At 40.5% G+C, this 16,854-nt stretch overlaps 1 protein-coding gene across 1 annotated transcript; it reads left to right on the forward strand.

Moving 5' to 3' along the window:
- Positions 1-6,247: 6,247 nt before the first annotated feature.
- LOC309714778 (kinesin-like protein KIF1B) lies at positions 6,248-6,766 on the forward strand (the record flags this gene model as incomplete). Its single annotated transcript, XM_082547475.1, has 2 exons — positions 6,248-6,319; positions 6,500-6,766. The coding sequence occupies exons 1-2, from the start codon at positions 6,302-6,304 to the stop codon at positions 6,764-6,766; spliced, it is 285 nt and encodes a 94-aa protein (XP_082403601.1). The 5' UTR covers positions 6,248-6,301.
- Between the last annotated feature and the right edge of the window lie 10,088 nt (positions 6,767-16,854).

Below are 16,854 nucleotides of genomic sequence, written 5' to 3' on the forward strand. Positions count from 1 at the left end.
GATAAAATCCTTTACCAAATAATAATTCAAAAAAATCTGACGAAGCCTTATCATTTGCCTCTTTACAAAGATCAATATTGTAATCACCACACAAACATACAGTCTTATTTCCCTTAGCCTTACTCAATAAATCTTCTACTGCTTCTGTAAATAACTCAATCTGTGACCCCGGTTTCCTATATATGCACGTTACAATTATATTACTTCTTCTTTCTATATCCAATTCCACTGTCACAGACTCTTCTCCTCTTTTTGCACCGGTCCCAGACTCGGTGACTCTCGCATAAGTCCTGTGTTTAGTTTCCAGACCCGTAATAATCACTTCCTCGAGTCGAGCCTGCTGTTCTAGATCGTCCACCTTCCTTTCCAAAAACTGGATTGTCTTATCTTTCTCCTTAATCAGGTTTTTTAGTTCTTTGATTTGGTCCATCATCGGCATTAATATTCCTTGTTGCTTATTTACTTTTTCAATTTCCGACGTCAACGAGTTAAGTGAATGCTTAATCTCCTCCAGATCTTCTTCGACTTTCTTCATCTTTGCCATTTTGTCTCTTATAAATGTCAATCATTAGTTTATTTATTTGCCCAAACAAGGTCTATAACCGGAATTATTTGGAGTTTTAACATTACGGCACCACCGCGAGGACGCCAATCCGGCTGTGATCATGCCCGCCATCTTAAGCTTTGTCTTCTCTTCTCATTTTCCCCCACTGCCCTCCTTTGCCATCACCACCTCTTTACTTTACTCCTTCATCTTCATTCCAAACATTCAGCACAATATTTAAAGTGGGACTGGGTGTCTTTATGAAGAAGTAGCGTGTCCAATCCCAGTGTCATGTAAGAAGGTATAGGTATAAAGTGATGAGAACTCAAAGCCTGTGTGAATAGTGTCTTTCCACAGTAACTGACACATGTAATGTGTAACTAATACATGTGATCTGTAAATGAGAATCTATGTTAATTAAAGTATTAAAGTACTTACACACTGTAAATGGCATAAAATCAAGTGATGGTGTAGCTTAATAAAATAGTGATGGGTATGGATAACGTTGCATCAGAACGTTTGTGGATATTTAAACGTTAGTAATCTGGGCAGAAATGATCACATTTTACTTTAGTTTGTTTAAAGGTTTAAGTAATGTTTTAAATATTGTATTGGATGTGTAGCTACTTTTTGTTGCTCCCTTGTGACAAAGGTGTTTAATTCGGGACCTTTTTACACTGGATGCTCTTCCTGTGGGCAGTTGTGTTCCTGACTGGGATCACACCCGTGACCCTTTGCTTAAATGTGGTAACCAGTACGCTGTTGATGAAGGAAAATCGAAATAACTGAAACAGTCCCTGAATAATTAAATGTTGTTGATCTATTGCTGAATGGTGTTTAAATGGCCATTACAAATCAGTTTAAGCTGAAAGTGCTGTAGTGTGTCTTATGGCCGTTGTTACATACCCATCTTTATACAAATACATCGAAACATTTAAAAAAAAGTTACTTAAATGAACACATTCAGTAGCTGTTGTGAGATGAACTGGCATTTATAGTACATCTGTTCCAACACAGTGAAGTCACATGCAATTTAGATAGTCATCATGAGACCTTTTACCAAAAGCTTTTGTAATTCTTTTCAGTCTGTCAGTGTGGCATCTGTGTCTACACTTGGATTTGAAGTTTATAGAGGTTAAAGAGCACATTGTACACGGGCCTTGAAGAAAAGGTATGTAGTCTTAAGCTCGATGTTTTGGTGGAGTCAGGGGTCTGTAGCATTTTGCACTTCCAGCAGACTGACGTTTGGTCATCATCATCATCATCATCATCACTGAGTCACAACATCTTCTCCTTCACCCTCACACTCTAACTCCACTCTGTTCCCTTTCATACGTCATATATACTTAGTCTGCTACAAACCAGGAGGCGTAAAGCAGGATAAAGTTAAAAGTTTGACCCATTGTGTAAACTAACTTGAATGATCAACAACCAGGAGGAGGCAACGATTATGGAGGCACGGGAGGTGAGGACCACGCAGGTGGAGGAAGAGAGGAATGTGATGGAGAAGATTGAGCTCAACAAGGGACAGGATGACCCACTGAGCACTTCAGAGGGGCAAGTGGAGCACGCAGGCAACAAGACCAGCAAAGGTGATTTGTATGTTTGTATGTATTGTATGCTTTATATTTGGAGTCCAGGCTGAATTTTAGAGGAGTACCCGATGGCTGAAACAACAGTAATTTATGTTCCCTGACCAAGGATCAAGGAACATGTATTTTACACCAGCTGATACATGTACAGTTAAATCTATTGAATGTTGATATTATTACATTTAATGTAACCATTTAAAATGATTTTGTTTTTGTTTTTCTCCCAAAATCACGTACGTCAACACAGGATCCACCAGGGGGAGAGTTTTTGGTGAAAGCCACAAAAAGACAAAGATGGGTATGTCATTGTTTGTGGAAGTATTTAGAATAGTCTGATACACTGTAGTAGAGTGTGTATGGTAGATTTGATTCAAGGAACATTATCATATGAAGATGAAAACCAAAGTTGTGCGATCTCTGAAAGTGTTTTGTTTATTTGCTTTTTGTTTGTTTATTGTTTATGAAACTGGTGACTTGGCTGTGATCTTCAGTCCCAGAGGCATCAAGATCCAGACCTAAGAAGAAAAGGCCACTAGTAAGTATGCTTTTGCTAATGCTTTTAATCACCACAGCTCATTCCATTCAGTACAAATACCTGTAGATATGTGATGATTCCAAGTTTACATTACACTAATGGCAGGAAACTGCATACGTGTGTCACCTTATACACATACCACATACTATAGAATTCAGTCCCCTTTGCTTTTTGCAGTCTTATTGCAATATATAAGTACTTTTAACAGATGATGCAAGTACAGTTAAATGCATTCACTCCAGTAAAAATGCTTCTAACACAATGCTGTTGCAAGCAGCAGGTTTTCTTTTTCTGTTGTAGATGCAGATTAGATAGAACTTTATTAATCCCTCGGGTGGTTCCTCTGGGAAATTCAGTTTCCAGTATCAGAACACTGACAGAAGTTGCATATTACAGAGTTAGAATACCAAGTAAAGGGGAATGAGAGAGTACGAGCATAAGCATAAAAATATAGCACATATACACATTTATAAATACAGAATATATAATAGGAATAATAGTGAAATGTACTCATTAATGAGATGAAGACAGCTAAAGTTTGTTGCACAGTGAGAAAACACTACAGCTTAGCTGTTCCCCCCTCCTTTGTCCTCCTGTTTCCCCCCCCCTCTCCCCTCCAGCGAGGAATTAACCAGTTTGATGGCGTGTGGGACAAAGGAGTTTTTAAGTCTGTTGGTCCTAGACCAACCTGTCGCTGAGCAGACTCCTCTGGTTGTTTATGAACATATGCAGAGGATGCCCAGCATTGTTCATAATGTCCAGCATTTTCTTTAATGTCCTCTTCTCTGCCACTGTCACCAGAGTGTCCAGCTTCATGCCAACCACAGTGCTGCTTCCCCAGCACACCACAGCATAGAATTGTACTCTGGCAACCTCAGGAGTTTCCTGCAGATGTTGAAAGACCTCAGTCTCCTGAGGAAGTACAGTCTGCTTTGGCCTTTTTTATACAGGTGCTCTGTGTTGCATGACCAGTCCAGTTTGTTGTCCACCCACAGCCCGAGTAGGGATGGGTATCGTTTAGGTTTTATCTGATACCAGTACCAAACCGGTACTTTTGAAACGGTGCCGGTGCTTAAACGTTGCTCGAACCGGTGCTTAAAGAATCAAGAACACAAACACTCTCATGTTTAGCTGTTTTTTTGTAAAAAAGATAACAATGTTATCCTTTTCTGCAGCTATAGGGCATATATGGTATTACTCTTGGCTGGAAGCAGTGCTTAAACAATGGAAAAAACACCAATTTTATTCTAAAAAACCTCTCATATTTAGCTGTTTCCCACTTATTCTTTGGTCATTTTAGCCTTTTTGGCCAGGGTAACGCAGTAACGCGTTACTGCCCATCTCTGCTCCTAAGCTCCAAACCAGTAAAAGCAATCTTTGGAGGCAACACCCTTTTTAGTACTTTGCTGTATTTGTTTGTGATTGTGTGACACTGAACCACAGTGCTATGTATATCCTCTGTAACACTCAGACGTTTCCAGATCAGTGTTTCCCCCTCAGCTGTTTCTCACTATAGAGTCTTTCCTCTGTAACAATGAGGCACCAGCAGAGCATATCTGGCTCCCAGTCTGTGGCTGATAGTGCCCCCTGCTGTTAATAACAGGAACAGTGTAACCTTGTATGGAGCTCATAGTGATGGTCTGAAGATTGCTGCTGCAAGGCAGTAATTTGTATCCATGTGTGCTGTCTATTCTGAGCATATGCAGTTATGTGAGCTCTCAGGTTTTATGTATCAGGACATAATTAAAAACAATCAGGTCCTTAGTAGGTCTTAATATGAGGTAAATGCAACCTCAGATGAACAGCACAGAACACATTATACCAGGTCATTATTTATTTAACAAACACTGAGCCGAAATTCAGATGTTTCAAAAACTAAGTACATCCAAGACTATTTCCATAATTATTTAAGAGGGTCAGTATTAGCCAAGTGCTAATCAAGTGCACTAGATCATCAGTAAGTGTAACCACTACTGTCAGTTTGCTGGTGTGGTGTATTCAGGTAAGTGGTAACATACTGAGGAGGAGAGAAGCAGCTGTTGATACCCATGAATGTGGGAAGGCTTTGAAGTCGATCATTTTACAGCAAGAAAGATTATTCGCAAGTTAAAAAATTCAAAGACTGTTTCCAATCTTACCAGGAGTGGACGTCCCAGAAAATTCACCCCACACATCTGAGGCTCTACAGGCCACAGTTAGCATGCTAAATGTTGGAGTTCATGGCAGTGCAATTAGAAAAAGACTCAACAAATATGGCCTGTTTGGAAAGACTTCCAGGAGAAACCATTTTCCCTCTAAATACAACATGGCAGCATGGGTTAGGTTTGCAAAGTTGAAAAGCTAAGCCCTAATGCACAGCTTCAACATTGGTGAAAACCAAACACGGCATATCAGCACAAACACCTCATACCAACGGTTTTGCTCGGGTGATGATTATTTGGGCTTTTTTTGCTGCCAAAGAACCTGCAAAGTGTCCAGGTCCCTGAGTGAGCCATGAAGTACTCTAGAGTCAAAGAGATCATCGTTGGGTCAGTGACTCCAGAGCGCAGCAGCAAAGCAACAACAGAGTGGTGCTGCAGTGGCTCAAAGTTGAGACTTCAACATGATTGAACGTTAAGAAAGCTGTGAATGAATAAATATCTGCAAACTTTAATGAACCAAAGAAACATTGTAAAGACAAACGGGCCAGAAATCCGTCCACACTGCTGTGAAACACTAATAAAAAATGATTACCTCAAGTTTTTGCTGCTAAAGTTGGTTCCATCAGCTGCTGAATCACAGGTATAATGATGATGTGGTGTAATAATCTAGATCCAGAAGCTTAAACTGCTTTTTCACGTGTCTGTAAATGAATTTCTTTCTTATCATTGTCCCGATTGGTGTCGGCTGACACTTGACACTCTGTGGCTCCTGATTTGTCTGTTGTCAAGGTCTCACCTCAGTGCGATTCCTCACGTTTTGTCATGATTAAAGGATGAATGTGAACATCGCTTCAGTCACTGTGTTCACTTCCTGATATGTCAGAACTGTGCTCACGTCACTCACTTTTTTTAACAACATGACACACTGCTGTAAACAGAGACCCTGTAATGTTAGCACCAAGTAGGACTTCATAAAAAATAATGCTGTCAAGCTAACTTTTGCTCTTTCTGTGTTTTTCAGCACTTTCTATCGCTTTGAGGCAGTGTGGGACAGCTCCCTGCACAACTCCCTCCTGCTCAACCGCGTCACTCCCTACGGAGAGAAGATCTACATGACCTTATCTGCGTATCTGGAGGTCAGCCGCTGCTCCGCCGTGTTGTACCTTTGTACGTGTTTTTAAGTCTCTTGATGTCATCGCGTCTAACACACACCCTTTATCTCCTCTCTGCAGCTGGACCATTGCATCCAGCCTGCCATTATCACCAAAGACATCTGCACGGTCTTTTACTCCCGAGACGCCAAGTTGTCCCCACCCCGTTCTCTCAAGAACCTCTTTGGGACTGGATACTCCAAAACTCCTGACTGGTAAATCTGGGCTGCTGCACTGTGGCCATCTCTGTTTCACAATCAAAGATATCTGCCCTGTTACAAAGTTTCCTTCTTTCCTTAGATAGCCTCATCCTAGAGCACCAGTGGGAGCTAGAGAAGATGGAGCAGCTGCAGGAGGTGGGGCCTTAAAAGATTTATAAAGAAATGAATCTCTGTTTAATATCGTAGAGGAAAAAAAGACTTTTCAACTCAAAGATCAAAGTGCTATTCTAAAAAGTTTTTTCTTAGAGTACAGACTTTACATGACTAACCTCCCCTCTTCTCCCCACCTCACATTCGTCCCCATCTTTCGTCCAGGTGGATGAAAAGACCCGTCACCTTCTGGCGCTGAGAGAGAAGCTGGGAGAGGCGGCTCCCGTGGGAACGGCTCCCACCACCAAGTCCCTGAGCAAGTCTCTGTCCCCCAGCATGAGCTCCGGCACTCTGTCCACGTCCACCTCCATCTCCTTGCAGATCTCAAGCACCACCTTTGAAAGCGCCATCAGGCCGAGCAAGAGCAGTGGCTACGATTCCACTGACATCGAGAGCTGGTGGATCGTGAGAAGGAGCTGGCCACCAAGGTGAGAAAAACGTCGGAGGTAGGATAGACGTAAAACTCTCCCAGCAGATCTAAGCTGGCGAGGCGGCGCGGCGGCCTGACGAAGAACTGAGTGGAGCGGTACGCGGGAAAACCACCGCTTCCATCCTTTCTGAAAAGCCTTTGAAAATACCAAGTGTTAAAACTTATTAATCATTGTGATTCTTGATGGTTTTCTCTTGTAAGTAGACTTGTGGCTTAAGTCTCTTTTCATGCGACTAAAACGTTTAAGTTCCTCAGAACTTTTGCCTCCCCGCCTCCCTCCAGCAACCCCGCTGCCAGCTCAGCTTTCCTCCTCTCTATTCCCTCCCCTCAGCTTTTTGTGTTTTTGTTTCGATGACAATGTTTGGGTCTAATTTTGTTCCGCTTGGTTGTCATTCCCAAACTCCCCTAACTAAGTAGCATGTTGTAGTAGTCTACTTGTGTGTGCACGACTCTTTAGAAACTTTCCGTTTGCCAATCATCTGTACAAAAGAAAATGTCTCTATCGGTTTTATTTGTCTCCTGAAATGAGTTTCATTCTATTTTGGGTTTTCTTTTGTTGTTGTTGGTTTTTTATTAAATTAACATGCTCGCATGATACCTGCAGCAGTCCTCAGGAGAAGACCAGGTTTGCTCAGTTTAAAACAAAAATGAACCAAATCAGCCAGCTTACATTTGAAACCATGAAGGAAAAATCTACAGTTATCTCCAAGTGACGTCTTAGTTTACGCTCTGCTACCTAAACCATAGCTGCTAATAGATTTATAGGGTATTTTTCTTCTCGCAGTGAATTTGCATCAGGCTGAACCGTCTCTGAAACAAAAAAGTGGGAATGAACTTTGACAGGAGGGCCACGCCCGATTTCCTCTGTCATCCACGTTGTACTTAGATCCTCCTCAATCTGTGTACATACGCCGCCTCTAAACCCCCGATAGTGCCAGTGTCAGTTAGTGAGTCAGTAAAATACTGACTCACTAACAGGGTTACAAGGAGATGAGGAGGAGGACTAGGAGGATAAGATAAGATAAGATAAGATAAGATAACCTTTATTAGTCCCACACGTGGGAAATTTGTTTTGTCACAGCAGGAAGTGGACAGTGCAAAAGTTATGACGCAAAAATTAGAATACAATAAGAATAAATACAGTACACAGCTGTACAGAATAGAATAAAATAATATACTATATACAGTAGAATAAAATAGAATAAAAATATACAATAAGATAAAAATAGAATACGAATGCTATATACAACTGAGTAAAAATACAACGATGCCAGAAAGGATTATTGCACTTAGTGTTATTGCACATGTGTGGATGTGTGTGTTTGTTCAGTTAAAGTCTTTGTTGTGGAGTCTGACAGCAGTGGGGAGGAAAGACCTGCGAAATCTCTCCGTCCCACACCGTGGGTGCCGCAGTCTCCCACTGAAGGAGCTGCTCAGTGCTGTCACAGTCTGCTGCATGGGGTGGGAGACGATGAAAACGAACTAAGGAGAGAACTTGATTTGTACATGCAGTCTGTTCTGGGATGAGTGTGTTAGTTAACCCTCATTTAACACATCCCTCTCTGCTCCTCTAGCTCGCTCTATCTCACTGAGAATCAGAAAGCCTTGACATTTACTGCTATTAACTTTACACTCTTGTTATATAGACACAAAGAAAACACGGTGAAAAGGTCAGAAGGACGTAAGGAAAAAGAATGAATGAATGGTTTAATAGAAGGAAAGAAGTTAAAGGGACTACATATTCAAAGGTCTTATTTCTGATACTACCCCATGAAAATATTTGCTCTGTGTGCCGTGCTGCAGCTGCTACATTCGGCTTCGGATTCACTTTTTGGCGCCTACGCCTCTCGAGATGTGTTAATGCAGAAAGGTATTGAAAAACTCTGGTCAACCAACCAGCAGTCTGCCTGCTGTGTGGTATGAAATGCGTGGAAGAAGAGCTACCAACTGTCTGTTACATATAGATGAAAAATAAAGCTCTGACGTGACCTCGGGTCAGCAGCCTGACGGTCAGAGAAACAGAAACGTGCTGAATTGTGGATCTCTGAGCTGCACATCAAAGATGCACCTATGCACAGATCAAGTCTCAAAAGTGCCTCATATACATGTTGATGCAAAGCGCTGCAAGAGCAAACGTTTCCACTTCATTTGCAGAGGTGTTTTTATTTTGGAATGTGTATTTATTGTTTGCAATGCTTAAATATTAGTTTGCAGCTCTTTGCACATATTAATAAAAGGTTGAACTAACTGATGAAATAAAGTCTGTGCGGTTTAGTTGTTCCACTCATATTAAACCAAATGATGGTGTGGCTGTTCTAGTGTGAACTAAGAGAGGGTTTGAATGTAAGAGAGAGAGTTAAAATGTAACCCCTGCACCTCGACTGAGGAGGTGAGTTACATTAGTGCTTCCTCTTTATTAGAAAGCGGTTTGAGTGAATTAGTCTGTTATTTTTTTGGAGGAGATCTACTCATTAGTCATGCGAGGCATCCATCTGAACTCTATCGAAATAAAGGTGTATTTTAACTCATTTAAATATATTCTAATATCAGAGATATAGGACTATACGAAGTAGCTGCTGACATCTAAAACGACAGCAGACTTATTGTGTCTTTCTTCATCTCATCACTTTTTTCTGTGTGTGTTTTTCTGTTGATGCCTTTCAAACAAAACTAGCCATGATATTTTCCCCCTTCCCCCTCTGACAATTAATATCAGTTAACCCCGCCCCTTTTCAGATTTGTTCACCAAAAGAAAAGAAAAAAAAAACGTCATTAACGCTGTTTATTATTTGTCAGACCGGTTTCATTTTCATACTTTGTAAATATCTATGTTGTATGGAGCTTGAACTAAAATGTAAATATGTTTACTGTATTTGTAATAATTATAATCCATTCGCTGTACAGCATAGATGTGTCATGCAGATATCCTAATTCTGTGTATGGTAATCTTGCACCATTGAACTGTTAGTGAATGAGGCAACAATAAAAGTGTGAAGCGTGCATTAGCAGATCAAGTGGTGCCTGCTTATTTCCTGCTTTATGTGAGCTTCTTCTGTAGTTTATTATGTGCTTTTAGCCCCAAGAAACCACCCTTTTACTGTGGCGCACAATAAGATCTTCTGATGTTTGTTGTCATCTTCCTGTGAACTCCTGTGAACAGGTGGATTAATTCATTTCAAGTTTATGTATGTAGCACCAAATCACAGCAGGGGCTGAACACTGTAAAGACTCTAGAATAATTATGGAGGCACAACATTTAAAGCTCCCATCCTTCCATCCCACAGACCTAAAAGTTAGTTATATGATAAACAGCCCCGTGTTTGTTTACTTGATTTGTAAAATGCAAAGTGGTGACTTTTTCTCTTCAAGTACGTCCTCATATGGAGATAGTTTTTTTTAATGGCCCAAAACAAGTCATTGTTTACAACAATGTACATTTTATTGGGCAGAATGAGGTAAACAGTGAAGAAAAGTATGAGAAAACGGAGCATAGGATCTCCGGAGACTGTGGGAACTAGAATTATTGTATACATGTGTGTGTATTAAGGACTGACACAGACAAAGAATTAATCATACAATGAAGCAATGTCCTTTTTAAATGTTTATTTATAAACAGGATAAAGCCATTCAAGTATTGAGTCATGAATAAAACGTCAGCACCCCCCACGATCACACAGCGGCTCCCTCTTTTCCACCTGGCCTTCATGCGTTCCTCTTCCAATCTAGGGCCTCTCTCCTTCCAGTGCTCAGCTTGCTTCCTTTTAATACGACCTTTAAACAGCTGAAAGGACACCTCTGGACACACCCATGCCTCAACATGTGATCACTATCAGCTAATTTGTCCCATTGCCAGCCAATCCACAGTGGATTAAAACAATGTAAAATAACACACTGAAACAATGTGATACAAACAGAATAAAATCATGCAAATAAAAACTACATTCACAAATAAACAATAAAATCAGAAAAAAACCCAATATAAAAGATGAACACAAATTTCTACTGTGTGAAACAGTTTCACTCTTTGAATATTTTTCATTTCTTACAATCAGAATTCTCCAATAGATTTGTAGAAGAAAATTATTTTTCTTTCATGCATCACCAACTGAACCTTTTATGTAAACTTTTCAAGTTGCAGCCTAACCTCATTGAATTTTGCTTAGCAAAGTACTTTTCAACTCTAATAATTAGTAAGATTATATTTCTTATCATCTGTTGGTCGTCTGACCTGATAAACCTCAATGAACATTATAACACAGGAGTGATTGTCTCTAAAAATGGGCTCCTGCACGCTTGCAGACATTTTTCCATCACAACTTATGGATGATGAAGGATTTGATTAAAGCTGTGAAAACATTACTGATAACCTTCATGTGATGTTACATTAAAGCCAATTTTCTATTAAAAGCAGGGACTTTTCTAACTGACCTCCAACCTTTGAGCAGTAGTGTGTACTGTATGTTTGTATGTAACTGTATCTGACCTGGATTTTATCACCAGTTTCAAATACGAATTTTCTTTAAAGTCTGTCTTTAAATACAAATGAAGTTCAACTTTAGCAAGGCTGATGGTAAACTGTCCCTAACAAGTCCACTTTATTGCGTGCTCATTGACTTTCTCCTATCAGAGCTGTTTAAGAAGCCCACTTGATACATGCTGATTAATCTATCACGCGTATCAGTGGCTCATGGTTGCTTAAAGCCTATGTCTGAACTTGAGCACAGAGGTAGAGCATCATTCAACCCTTGAATCCCATCATTCAAGGATGACAAACTCCACTTTCTCTGCATCAAGACAGCTCATAATTTTTTAACAGTCTCTCCCTGTCCTCATACTTTTATATATTCTTCTGTAATAGATAACTATACGCTATCATTGCAATCTACACTACAGCTCAAAAGTTTGAAGTCAATTTTCACCTGGTTTATAACCATGTGATCAGTTCACACATCAGTGTCTAAAAAACGCTAATTTTTTAGCTGTATCTATCATCAAAAATTGAGTTGATTGCAAACTCTCCCTAACAAGTTCACTTTATTGCGTGCTCATCAATCTCCTCTACAGCTCAAAAGTTTAAAGTCAGTTAGAAACGTCTTTTTATCTTAAAAAAACAAGATTCTTTTCATATTTTGTAAATTAGTTGTGGATGCAAATAAAATTATTGCTTAAAACTTGCATTGATCACCAATTATGATTGATGTTTGATAAAATATTACCTGGTGTATGGATACAACAATAAAGGAGTTGTATGGATTACAACAATAATAGCGAGTGTGTAGATTATATTACCTATCCTCAGTTTATCACATTAAATCTCAGCCTACTGGTGACCCAGCAGTTTTCAAAATACAGCCGCGCTAACCAACATCATTTTTTCAAGTAATATAAAAATCAATTTGATTTATTACCTTTTTAAACATCTGATTTTTCTTTCTAATGTCATTAAAACAAGTTTGCACATTTGTATAACAACAGTTGGACCTCCAGATCTTTTAAACTTTCAGTTTTTTTCTCAGTGTGACACATAGATTTGTTTCCGTCTCTTTCAATAAGAAAGTCAAATCTTCAAACCCTAAAGCAATCTTTGTTTCTTTCAATCATTCCAATATTTTTCATCTCCTGTTAATTGCAGTTAACCAGGGCTTAGCTACTCTGATCTACAGTGATTTTGGGGGTGTGGATACTTAATTTTTTCACAGGTGCAGAGCCTTTTTCTACAAAATTACGAACAAACTGCATTTTTTTAAATTACCATTAACATTAATGTAGACTGACGAGTAACTCAACATGTGACACAGTGATCAGTAGAGAAGAAAGAAAATAACCCATTTCAAAATTTCTAGTTCAGATCAAAATTATTGTTCTGATTAAGGAAACAGTAAATTTGGCCACGTTATTGTTCTGATCCTCCAATTTTCCCTTTCCAATGTGAATAAATAAAATTCAACTTTTTTTTTTTTTTTTAAATAAAAGCAGATGAACACCCAGATATTTCTTACATTAAAAATCTTCCAACAACCTTTCAAAAGAAACATTTTTGTCTTTCCTCAATTTTGAGACCAACTGAACCCACAAACCTGAAGCTCCAGACTCCAAACTAACCAAATTTAATGTTTCCTTAATCAGCACAGTAATTTTTTAACTCTTTGTGTGTTATGTTTACTCAGTTTTGATGCTTGCTTCTTCGACTTGATCCATGATTAGCTCTGCACCGTCGCTCTGCTGTTTCCTCTCTCCTCATGCTTCTCCTTCATGCGTCCTGTCCTCAAATATAATCCAACCTGCCTCCTTGTTTCCTCCTTGACTTGTATTCGCAAAATTTCCAGGTAAATTAAGAGAAATCCAAAAAAGTTTTCCTGCTTCAAAAGCTCTTCCAGTTGCCTGTCTTCTTGTCCTCCTTCAAATGTGCATTTTTGTATATTGTATGTATTGTATGTATTTATTTGACTTCATATTGCCATGACAACATATCACAGAGCATCATGGTAGTTTAAAGCAGGTGGTTCTGTCCTTTGCAGAAATGCTGGTGTTCCATAGTGATGTAAAAGTATGTTAATAATCTTTAAACAGACACTCACTGATCCTGTAAGAGCAGGAATTTACCTACAAACTCTCACAGTCCCCATCAGTATTCTTCATTCTGCTCTGCAGCAATGGTCACAGTGGCTGCTTTAAGTACGTTTGCCCCATAGAAATCCACTGATGTTCAGTGAGTCCCTTTGATACATATTTAGACCTTCATAATTTTCAGGGTGCATGAGTGTTATATCTCCATCTCATCCTAAACATTTTACCAACATGTAAAAGGCATACGTCCACAAGATTCTAATGTGTTTGTGCTGAAATTCAGTTTTTTATATTCTAGTTTTTTTCTTCAATCAGCGGGCAGCTTAAATATCTTGAATGACAGTTGCTCATTATCAGAGCTCACATACATGTGTGTTTGCTTGTTTAACATGTTTTCATTTGGATGTCTTAATATACACAAAGTGAAAATCCAGGTCAAATATAGAATTTGTAACGCTGAGATTTTTTGGACAGCTGTCTGCACCGATGTTTACTGGGTACTTGTACACATTATGTTGACATCCTCCATGACACAAACAAAAAACCTGTTTTATTCTAAATAAATGTGTGAGATGGTCCTCAGGCCTCTAAATCCACGTCCAGGTTTGGGTGACTACTTGGATTAGGGGAGTATTATTTAGAGCAATGTTTGTCACTTTAGTTAATGGCTAAACTAAGGCTGTTTTTGTTCAGTCTTTTTCTGACTGAACTTTCACATTTAACATGCTAACTGAAGCCTGTAGAGTCTGAGATGTAGCTCTTTTATTTTCTGTTTTGTACAGTCTGACTTAGGGGTGAATTTGCTGGGATTTCAACTCCTAGAAAGATTAGTGCCTCTGTTGAATGTTTTGAAGAATCTTCTTCAGAGTAGACCTGTGGTGTAAGTTGACAGTGAATGAAAAATTCATTTAAATGCACCTTAGAACACACATGCATCAACACTACAATGAGCGGGTGGAGGGAGGTTTGGAGTCTTCTCTCACCCCCATTCTCTGCGGCCCGCTGGAGCAGGGGGGCTAGGAGGAGGAGTTGGCCGTCCGACTGCGGTCTGGAGTGTGGGGCCTCCCTGCTGCTGCGGAGTCGGGGCAGTCTGCCTCTCCTCACCGCAGGGAAAAGGGTAACACCACCTGGGTCTGGGTGCAGTTCCCCCCTCCAGGGGCAAGGGTACCTAGACCCGGTTTGTAGAGTACGCTTGGGGAGTGTGATCGTGTGTACAGCGTCTCTTTATGTCTGTCTCCACGTTGGTTGAGTGTGGAGTGAGTGCATATGAGAGCATGAGGGTGGGAATGGATGTTTGTATCTGTGTGTGCCTGTATGTCTGTGTCTATATGTCAGGTTGGGTATCAGACGCCACCTCTCTGGGGACATCTCAGGCCCTCCAAGGTTTGGAGGCCTATCTCCCCCTACCACCACTTCCCCTGCCAGTGGCGGACTCCCTCAGACATCGGTGCGTTGGTGGTTCTTTGTGTCTGGGGGTGGGCGTCCAGGTACACACCGGCTCACTCCTTGGCGGCCGCTTGTCGGGGCCTGGAGCCTGGGGCTCGCTCGGGCCACTTCGGAGGTGGGGTGCCCCCGGCCTCTCGACCTGGGGCTCGGTCACTCAGGCACAGCTGGCTGCCGGCGGAGCTCACGGGCGCGTCACTGCAACCCCCCCTGGCTTCTGCTCCGCGGCTGCTGAGTGAGCCCTCATCTGGGACTCTCCTCAGCTCTTACTGGGACAGTGGCGCGGCTGCCCCTCTGTTGGTCTTCCTTGGTCTCTTGTGTTCTGGGGGCCTCTGGATGTCTGGAGTTTTGATCTCCTCCATACCTGCTTCATGCCCTGGAGGACGGGGCTGTGGCCCCCCCACACCCTCTAGCAGATCATTACATGAAGGAACCTTTTAAAAAAAAACAAGCGCGTCCATGCTCACAGGTGTACACACGGGTGATCACACCCACAAACTACACCCTTTTTGGCTCCTACCTCAAAGCACACTGTGTTCTGTTGATCTTATGTGCTGCACAATAATGTTTAATATTTAGTATTTACTGTTATATTCCCATATATCATTGTGATGTTGTTTATTCTATTACTCTTGTTCTCTTCTGCTTGTTTTCTTTTTTCTTTCTCAACAGGTGATCCAGGTGATCGATATATGCATTTTTTTTCCCCTGCCCATTCTGTTGGTTTTTGTTTTTTGCCCTTCTCCCCCGTCCCTCTTCTCAGCTGTTTCTCTTTCCCTCTTTCTTTCTCCCCTTCTTTCCTCCAGTCAAGTCTGTCCCGTATTCAGCAAGTGAAAATAAAATAAACAATAAAAGGTGAATCAAATAGACCATTATGGCAAGGCTGGGATGGTCAATTTGGTAAAGTAAATCCATTGGGCATCTTTCTTTGCCTTTAGACAATAATTCTGATGGCAAAAGAGCCAAACGGGACAGGAAAAAAAAAGAAAAAAAAAAGACAGTGAATGAAAAAAAGCATAAAAAGCTGCTGTACTTTTAATTTTCCAAGAGAGGTAATGCACACAATGCAGAGACAAGGGCACGGGGGATATCCAAGTTCTAGGAAGGCAGCCTGCTGCTGTACACAGGCGGATTCTTCTCAGTCATAGTTGTGAACAACTTGACTGTTTACTCAAACCACACAAAGAGCGCTGTTCCCATTCTGGGAGGTCTACTCATTGGTGTTTGTACCTCTTAAAATTATAAGTAGCTATATATAAACAGCTATATTAAGTTTGGCTTAACATAGGTTAAATAGTATACTTTCCTGTTTTAACATTTATGATGGCTCAAAATTAATACCTTACAAATTAAAACCCTGAATCATCACTACAACCCTTGTGTGAACTACAAGGGTGCCATCTTTTTTCTTTTCAATCCATTAAGTACCACACTGAGCAAGAAAGGAATTAAGCTCTTCATGTTGACCCCAGAAATTTTAATGTATCACTTTGTATTCTTAGTTACACTGTAGCAGGTGACAGTAATTAAAAGCTACACTTTAGCTGTGGTGTGTCAAACTTATTTTAAAACAATACAGATGTACACTACACTGTTATTGACTGCAACCACTTACTTATCTGCATGGCTGCAGTCAATGACCGTGTTTCAAACATCCTTTGTATGGAAGACAGTGGACCAAAGCCCACCTTTCTTTTCCAGCCCTGGTTGTAGTGACATGGCTCTGTTATCAGGGTGTTTTTGTTCAGCTCCAGCCTTGAGACCACAGCTGGCGCCGAAGTGGTAAACCTCTATCACATGTTTGGATTAAAACTTAGGCCTATATAGCTGCTGGTTCCAGCTTAAGCAATATTTTAAAAATACTAAATTCTTCATTGATTTGAGCTGTGGGGTTTGCTATACACTGGCAGAAAATTGTAGAGTAACTGGTGAAAACAAACAAACCAAATAACAAGATCCTTGAATTCCATCTTTTCTATTAACAGAAACTCCAACAAATTTGTGGCCAATTGAGGATGTTTAGGATATGAAAAGTCCAGTCCAGCAGGTGGCGGTAATGCGCCTTAAAGCTTTAACCGCC

This window comes from Aulonocara stuartgranti, assembly GCF_965226115.1.
Source record: "Aulonocara stuartgranti genome assembly, chromosome: 9".
Classification (NCBI taxonomy): Eukaryota; Metazoa; Chordata; class Actinopteri; order Cichliformes; family Cichlidae; genus Aulonocara; species Aulonocara stuartgranti.